The sequence below is a fragment of the Hippichthys cyanospilos genome, chromosome 5, assembly GCF_059441005.1.
Source record: "Hippichthys cyanospilos isolate Australia breed blue-spotted pipefish chromosome 5, RoL_Hcya_1.0, whole genome shotgun sequence".
In the NCBI taxonomy this organism is placed as follows: Eukaryota; Metazoa; Chordata; class Actinopteri; order Syngnathiformes; family Syngnathidae; genus Hippichthys; species Hippichthys cyanospilos.
Window position 1 is genome coordinate 17,274,417 of NC_142373.1, and position 9,330 is coordinate 17,283,746.

At 40.8% G+C, this 9,330-nt stretch overlaps 1 protein-coding gene across 1 annotated transcript; it reads right to left on the reverse strand.

The window, feature by feature from the left end:
* Positions 1-2,375: 2,375 nt before the first annotated feature.
* On the reverse strand, positions 2,376-6,576 carry sox21b (SRY-box transcription factor 21b). The gene is made up of 2 exons (XM_088415760.1): positions 6,344-6,576; positions 2,376-6,269 (listed from the first exon to the last, which is right to left on the reverse strand). Exon 2 carries the CDS (start codon positions 6,253-6,255, stop codon positions 5,506-5,508), a length of 750 nt encoding a protein of 249 aa, XP_088271886.1. The 5' UTR covers positions 6,256-6,269; positions 6,344-6,576; the 3' UTR covers positions 2,376-5,505.
* Between the last annotated feature and the right edge of the window lie 2,754 nt (positions 6,577-9,330).

Below are 9,330 nucleotides of genomic sequence, written 5' to 3' on the forward strand. Positions count from 1 at the left end.
TCAATGATGTATCAAATGTGTGGTTGGGATGCAATTAATTGACTTTTCTGGCGTGCAGAGACAAAATGGACACAACAAAGGACATAAGTTAATAGGCTGCATCTCAGATATATATGAGCACTCAAATATTTTAGAATCAATTATTCAAACAGGCGTTTTTTGTTTTTTTTGCACCAGAGTATTAGAAAAACAAATTTCCCTTGCTGTTTACATTGCAATTATTGTTGATTATTTGGTAGTGTTTTGTCATTAATGTCAAGCTTTTTCAAACGTATTCAATTACTGGTTCAGGCGTATGATTATTTTTTATTTCAACTTAAATTAGTTTCATGAAGGACCGCAGAAATCTGAATATTTACTAGTGAGAGGTTGAAATCAGAATTAGGACAATTTGAAGTTAAGCGATGAATCCAAATGATTACTCATTTATTACAGTTTTTGGGTATGAATTGTTTAGAATCGATCAGGTCTATTATTTGATTAAATTGGACAGCTGCTGTTGATTTCTTGCCTTTTTCATCGAGCTTGATGGTAACATTTTTTTTCTAAATATTTGATAGTCAAAACTGGGCATTATTAATTTGAAAATAAAATTTTAAAGATGGCTCATTGCTTCGTAATTTGAACGAGAACAAAAATGAAATGAATCACTTTCAGTGTTTTAACTGGTTTTTCATGAATTAAATGCCATATATCCGGCATAATAAAATTAACACTCCTCTTTCTCAAATGGCTTGATTGAATGTACCCCCCCCCCCCCCAAACCCCTAATGCAACCTTGACTCCCTCCCCTACGCAAGAAAAGCAAATGCACTCATTGCTGTAAGGTCAGGCAGAAAAAACGTTGTTTCAATAGTAAAAGTCAATCATTTCATGCGCTATAGCGCAACCACTTGAGTTCCTCCAATGTTCAGCATCTTCACGTCAGGGCCATATCCCCATTCACACACACACAAACACACACACGCACACACACACACGCACACACAGAATGTGCTAAGGAAATTCATTCCTATCCAACCGTTTATTTTTACCGTGCTAACAAAGAAAGAAAAGGAGATCCAAAAGGATTCTGATAGGGCTCAAGGTGAGAAAAAAAATCATGATGTCAAAATTGTTTTGACTGTGCCTTTTTCTCCAGTGCCACTGAGTTATTGAAAAAAAATTACAGGAAAAAGGTAACATTGAGATTTAAATTCTCGTAGATGTAAAATGAAACCCTGTATTGAAGCCCAATGAGAATGTTATCAAGTTGTACTTGAATATTTGAATTATCACTGTAATCCATCTTAATGTTTGCTGCCTTACTTATTGATTGTCTTTTCTGGAGAAGAATATCTTGTAGCATTCTTACCCCCCCCCCCCCCCCCCTCATAAAATACTATTTTATCGTTGCGTTTTGATGATCAAATTCCATAAAATTGTAACTTCCATTCTATAGCGCGATATGTTTCTCGTGATTTTCTCACATCACATTTGACATCTGTGCAAAAAAAAATCTATTAATAGTCAATATTATGACTTTTCTTGTAATTTTTTCCTCACATGACTTTGACTTTTTGGGTTCATAAATTTCCCACTCAATAAGTTACCTTGACTTTTTCTAAAATAACTCATTCAATTTGATTATGGAAATCATGTTTTACATGATTTTTTTTCCAATATACTTTCTTCCAACATTATTTTTCATCCTAATATGACTTTTGTCATCATGAGAATTGTTTTTAACATTCTATTTATAGCATTTGTATCATGAATTTTGTGTTTACCATTGTGACTTTATTCTGGCAACCTATACAAACCATTGACCATTTTTGGCAATTTTCTTTTCATTTGAACGACTTTCTCCTATCTCACTTCTTTTTTTTCATTCATCAATGCAATTTAGCTCCCATAACAGTATGACTTGATTCTCATGACATAGCAACTACTGATATTTCTCTGCACAAAAGATGCCTTTTTTTTACATTGTGATTCTATTCCTCGAGCTTCAAAAGTTTTTCTTTGTTGCATTTTGTCATACCAAAAATAGGACTTAATTTTTATCATTTATATATGTATTATTCTCATAACATCACAATTTTACTCTCCTTATTTACTTAGGGGTTTATCTAAAAAAACAACATATGATTCTTTTTGCAGTTGCAACGTTTTCCCTTTTCCCATATTCTCTGAAAACTGTATGCTTTATATAATGAATGTTTTAATCCTTCTGTTGGAACTTCATTACTTATTTCTCATTCCCTTCCTACTTTTTGAATCAGGCTTATGGTAAATGGTGCTTACTTTTTTTGTGTGTGTGTGTGTGTGTACTCTCTTCATATAGCGTAACAAATCTTTTGTAGTTCTTAAAAAAATAATAGAATACAACTTAATTCCTGTAATATGTAAGCTTTATTTTCCTAATGGAAAGACTTATGAGGACAAATGAAGTGTGTCAGAAAAGTTCCAAGACTGGTCATCACAAAAAAAACATATTTTAAATCCAAATGAGATGTTTCCATTGAAGTGAGTGCCGGGCGATCAACTAGTACATCGACAATGAGCTCCTGCTGTTTGCTTTGTTCAGTGCGTGAGAAGAGGCGATAATTGTGGCAGGACAATTTGTGGCTGAAATGGCGACACGCCTGCTCACAATTCCGCGAGCATCTGACAGTTCCTAGCTGAGTTGAACTTCTCTTCCAGGAGCAAATTATGGTCCCACCTCTTTGTGGTGTGTCTCTCTCTCTTTCCAAAGCTGAGTGCGATCCGTTTGAAAGATAAGGAAACGGTCAAGATGGCCGCCACAATGAAGCTGTGAATGATCCAGGAAAACTCCTGGAATGCGTGGAGTTTGGACTTGAACACAATCTTTTGTGACTTTCCCCCCACGTAAGGGCAACATTTTTTTTTTTTTTTTTTGTAGTTTGACTAATTTATAACTGTAGAAATCAATAAATCAAGCAAGGAATTTGCAAGAACATTGCTACGTCAAGGCTTTTTGTTAATAAAATGAGGCAAATTCGATTTTTTTTTTTTTACTTTCTCAGGTAGCATTGCAGGCCATGTCAAAATGTAGTTTTCTTAAATAGCCCCCAGACCGTACTTTGGACAACCCTGTTCTAGACTATGCTTAACTTTGCTCAGTAGCGTCACATTTCTTCAGTCTTGCAACCAAGAAAAAAAATGTCAACATTTTTCTCCTTTCATTGACAATAACGTTCTCATGTGGTGGGATGCAGATCGCCTCCCCCTCCACCCCCACCCCCCACCTGCCCGCTTATTCACCGCAGACCTTGGAGCCAAGGCTGGAAAACATTTTAATAGGAAGGCCTTTTCTTCTGCCACTTCTTTCCATAGTTGCATCTCCACCTTTCCCCATTCAAGGCCCGTCTTAGACACAGAAAACATAGGCCATCTATTCAAAAGGCATTTAGTCCATTTCTTTCTTGGCCGGTAAACCCATTCATCAATTGTTCTGCTTTGTAGATGGCATTCTAATGCTAATCTGGCGTGTTAAATATCTTTTTGTCCCCCCCATCTTCTTTCACCGTTTTGTCATTCAGTTTATCCAGTTTTGGCCACCCATTTTATTTATTTATGCGCCCGCTCCTATTCACGCGCTCATGTATTTTTTATTATGTTGTTTCACTGTCATGCAGTGTCAACTCACTCCATTCAGTGTGGTCTACTTGAAGGGCTTGCGGGGACAAAGCGAGTACACATTGCACCGCTATTCACTCGGTCCAGCTGGATCGCTTGAGAGGGGGGAGGAGGGGAGGGGGCAAAAACCTTGTGAAAAGGAATCCCGCACAATGGACACAGAAGAAGTGCACAATGCTAACAGTTTTCCAAATACCACTGATTGCTTTCATCACAATGAGCGAGAGCGGCCGCTTTTCTCCGAGCTCCACTTCAACAAACAAGGCTCGCACAAAACCTCCCAACCCGGGTTTTGTGCGCAAACAAAACCTCCTCGACCGTCTAAACGCTCCCACAGAAAAGAGAAAGGGGGGAAGAAAGGGGGCTTTTACGTTTCCTCTCCTTGCGATAAAATATCACGAAAAGACTAAAAAAAAAAAGAGAGGGAGAGAAGGATTTGGACGCAATTTATGCAAAAGTAACGGAAATAATTTGAACAATTACCTTAAACGATAGTGCGGTTCAATTCGATTCCAACCTTGAATAAAAATTGAAATGTTATTGAATACAATTGTGTTTTTTAAACGCATCACGAGGTCACAATACATGCACTTTTTTTTTTGGTTGGAATGGGTGGGCTGTCCCCCAAGGAGGAAGTTCCACGGGTGTTGCAAACGCTGAGCTCCATTCAAATGATTTAATTAACCGCGACGGAGATAATTATCCCTGGACTGTCCAAATTAGTTTTGCATAATCGCACCGATCCTTATGAATTCATCTCCCATCGTAAGGGGGGGGCTGCATGGATTGAATTTCCACACACACAAACACTTATTTGAGGACACAGCGAACGGCAGGTTGTGCATGTCCCCTTTTAATTCATATCATTCGGGGGTGCATGCACTTTAAATATACCCTCAATGACACCGAAAAACGGCCATTTTAGGGGGTATTTTACACTTGAGCTGAAAAAAAAGTTCAGCATGTCAAAAATTGTAATCCGGTTACCTTGTAATCCTAGTTGGTTTTATTGTTAATTATGTTTTTTTCCGTGTTCCGTTTCTCTACATGCATTAAAACACAAACCACGTATTCCATTAGTTAGTTATTTAAATAACGGTTTTCTTGTAATCGTGACAAGAGGAACGATATTTTTCCCGGGACGGTGTGCTTTTGATGTCAGAAGTGGGATGAAATAAATTACATCCTCTTAAAACGTCCCATGTGCAAAATTCAGTCTTGTTCTTTTTATTTGCTGCACCATAAATTCCACTAAAACAATAAATATTACAGACATCTAGAAAAGGGTTTAAAAACTCAAAATCAGGGGCGGGGAATCCAAGGCCCATGCATGGCAGCATTGGATCAGGCCGGCCATGCAATTCGCAAAACAAAAAAAGGAACGGTTATAAAAAGTCCGAAAACTGCGCATGGTATAGAATCATAAACATTTGTTCCATTGTATTTAATTCTACATTTAGTATCGCCTTGTGGGACTTTGTAAAAACTGCAAAGGTTCCCCACCCCTGCCCTAAAATGTACACATGATGCGATGATGACATGTCCCTGCGTGGGTGCCTCAGAACACTAAATAAATTGACTTATTTTATACATGTATTTTTTGTTTGTTTTGTTTTGTTTTGTTTTGTTTTGCGGGGGCCTCACAATCCTCCCACGGTGGACCCACGGCAGTTCCGGCTCCAACAGGTGCAAATGATGCCGCCGCCCCCCCCCTTTCGCGGGTAATTGGCAAAAGTTTGGCGAGTTCTCACGGAGACCTTAAATAAAGGCAATCATCCATATATGCAAACGTCATCACGTGTTCATGTTTGCGCATGCATCAATCAAAGCAAGAGTTGGTTGCGAATCGTGGCCCGGGCCGGATCATAACGCCGCTGCGTAGGCGGGGTAAGGTTCGAGCTGCGGCTTCCCCATCCCGGGGAGCAGGATGTAGGCGAGGGGCGGCTGGAGTCCGCTGGAGGGCCAGGCCGTGCAGTTGCAAGGGATCATGTAGCCCGGGTTCCCGGGGGACGGGTGCGAGTGGGTGTGCGTCCCGGCGCCGCCCACGCCGGCGCCGCCGGTCCCGGCGAAAGCACTGGCGGCGCTGGGCGGGTAGCCCAGCGGGGACGCGTAGGGGAACGAGTGCGGCGAGAGCTCGCTCATCTTAGAGCCCAGGTCGAAAAAGGAGTAAGGGTTCGTGGACATGGACGGGTTGAAGAAGACCCGGGCCGCCGCGGCCGCCGCAGCCGCCGCCGCCTTGTCCGGGTTGCCGATGATGCTCTCCGGCAGCGCTCCTGCGGAGAGGCCGCTGACTTTGAGCGCGTCGTGCTCGCCCAGGTTGTAGGGCACCGGGAAGGAAAACTTGTCCTTTTTCATCAGGGTTTTGGGCTTCCGCCGGGGCCGGTACTTGTAGTCGGGGTGCTCCTTCATGTGCATGGCCCGCAGACGCTTGGCTTCGTCGATGAAGGGCCTCTTCTCAGACTCGGTCAGAAGTTTCCACTCGGCGCCCAGACGCTTGCTGATCTCCGAGTTGTGCATTTTGGGGTTCTCCTGAGCCATTTTCCGTCGTTGGGCTCTGGACCACACCATGAAGGCGTTCATCGGGCGTTTGACGTGATCCATCGGTTTGGACATACTTTGCGATAACTCTGTTGCAGGAATGAGCACATGCGCGCACTTAAATACATGCACTCGCTCTGGACAATCAACGCCGTTTACTTACTTGACACTTTAATTCTTCATCCCAACCGCGATGATTTTCTGCGCAAAAAAAAAGAAAAAAAGAGAACTCCTTAAAAGTGCTGTATTCTCCTATTCATCCTCAAGAGTGAGCTGGAAAAAAAACCACGCGGTCTTGTGTGGTTGTCCTCCGGGTGTCATCCGGCATCAAGTGCAGCGCGCACGCAAGTGGATGACAAGTCTGCGTGGCCCCGTGTGAAATACTGCATGTGTGGCAGGTAGTGAAAGTGGCCGATGGCGCATGCGCATTGGAACGCCACCAGCGCTCGATCGACTCCTTTTTTTTCCTCCCCCCTCCTCTCTTTTCTTCTGTCTAAATTCCCATCCGATGTTTTAAATAGACGATCACTTTATCCTCAAATAAAAGCGTCCGTTTTTTATTCCTATGGTCCGTGACGCACGGCAAATCTGTTCACTTCGCATGGCCTCACCTGCCCTTACCCCCCCCCCCCCCCCCCCATTCACACACACACACACACACCTTTTCCCTTTCTTAAATGCTAACCCAATTTTAAATATTGTCATATTTGGCGTCAATATTGAGCCACTGAGGAGGTCTGAAGTGTTTCTAATCGTGCTCGGTGAAATTAATTACTTTCCTCACCCCCCCCCCCCCCTTCCTTTTCCCCATTTCCCCCCTCTTTTCACTTCAAAAGACCCTCCCAAGGGCAGCCAGCCGATTCACAACTTCGCAATTATTACACTTATCAGCTCGGACTTGTGGGGTAAATTGTTGGTTGGAGTGTGTGCTACCTTCTCTGCTCCTTTATATATGTCCAAAAAATATTAATAAACGAATAGCAGCGGATTTAAAAATATAAAAGAATTATGTCTACAGGGTAGATATTTTAATGAGGAATTCATTTCGCAGTTGCCCCCCACCACCCAGTTTTAAAATTGAAATTTATAGCACAATAAAGTACATGACAATCATGCATAATTAGGCGGCTTTTTTTTAAAGCCATTATTTTAATTCTCTTGTTTACCCGAAAATATTTAAAAGATTTCTCTCAAAAGGTATTTTTGTTAAATGATTTTTTTTTGTCTCAACAGTTTAGAGGCGAAGATCTCCTCTTGCAGGTCACACGTCATTTCAAATGGCCTAATTTCCTGCAGGATAATGATACAAAACAGGAATATATGACTTTCTATTTTTACCCTATTATATATAATATCTTTATCTCACACTAGATGTTTTATTTTTTTATATGTACTATGAACTTAAATGTTCCATTCAAGAAAATCATTTCACTCCATTTTTAGGCTCTATTTTATCAAATTGATTTTTTTTTTCAGTATTTGTTATTTTGCACATACACACACATACAAACTCTGAGGGTTTTAATTCGAATCTGCCCACACAGATGTAAGTGTGATAACACAATAATAACATAAACCTCGCTCACCTGTGGTCTTCTCATCCTTCCAAGCGCTTGTTGTCAGGCCGGAAATAACACTTCAATAATTCAAGATGAGTTAGTGAGCGCAGGGAGAATTATACCTGCATGGCTCCAGCCTCCAAGACGGAGCCACCTCAGAGCACACGGGATAAGGCTTGAATGGAGAAAAAAAAATAGCATGCAAATAAATAGCGGGAGACAGCAGCAACAACAAGCCTGTGGGGGCTTTCTCTTCTATCCAACGAGAACATCACACACATTTGATTCCCTTGTCACTCCATAAAAATTAAGGGAAAAAAAATCGGTGCGGCAGCGATCACTTAGAAATGAAGCAGCCCTGAGTGGTGCAGGGATCTTCGTGATATCGCCACTTTTTTCCCCGCTAACATGGCACGCAGGGTTATTAATTTTTTTTTCTAAAACTCTTTTTCTCTCCTGAGGGGTAACCATCTATCTGCACCTAATAGAACATTCATCCATCCATTTCCTATAGGTTCTCAAATGGGGATGCGTGAAGGCACTTGAGGGGGTATGTAACATTTTAATATGGTTTGGAATCACAAACTTTTATTTCATTCTTTCGTGATGACAGGAAATGTACATTTTCTTTTCAAATTATGAACAAACTTATTGGAACATGGAGCAACCTATTGCTCAATTGTCAGTAACTTGTTTTCAAAAAGGTTGTATGTATGAATGTATGTATTTCTTTAAGTTGTGTATGCTTATGTATTTTTATAGGTGATGGAATGAAGCGAATGATATTTGCATGATTTAGCTTCTTGAGTTTCTGAATAAAATGTGCTTGGATGCACCATTAAAAATATAGTTCCAGAATTTAATAACTATTTAATAAATTGGGCACAGCTGGCAGATTTTTTTCCCGTCAAAAAAAGGTGCTACGTTGGCTGAAAAAATATTTCACAGGGGGTTCATCTTTGAAAAAATCTTGGGAACCATTTCTCTAGAAAATACATGCAGTTAAATCAGATCAAGGAAGCTGAAGAAAATGATAAAATAATTGAATGAACTGCAGGTACAAAGAGGACAGTCCAGAAATTTGGCATGAGAAGATACAGGAAGTCGAATAACGAAGCTTGCGCTTGAAGGTGTGAGAAGGTAAATGAAGACTGGTAGGCGGGTCTTTCAGCTACCTGCATACTCCGCCTCCAACTTCCTGTACTCTAAATATGTCATAACACTGAGACAAAAGACACATCTTAAATGGGTTTTTCACCCTCTAAAAAGGTTTGCCCACCCCCCCATACACACTCCAAAGGGGGGGAAAAAAAGTTTGTTTGGTTTATTCATTCAACCCAACTTTTTGCCATGAATACGTTTGTGTTCTTTGTGTGACTTTTTTTTTTTTTTTTGCGTGGGTGGCTGTCAAAAGAATAACCGCGCCTTAAAGGTTGACCCAATATTTTTGGTCATTCATTTACCCAAAGTGTTGGGTCCAGTGGGAAAAAAAAAACATCCCCATAGATCAGGCCCGGGTCATATAAATAAATCAAACAGATTTTGGCCAGTACAGTTCTTTTTTTTTTTTTCTTTAATATGCTATTCAAAT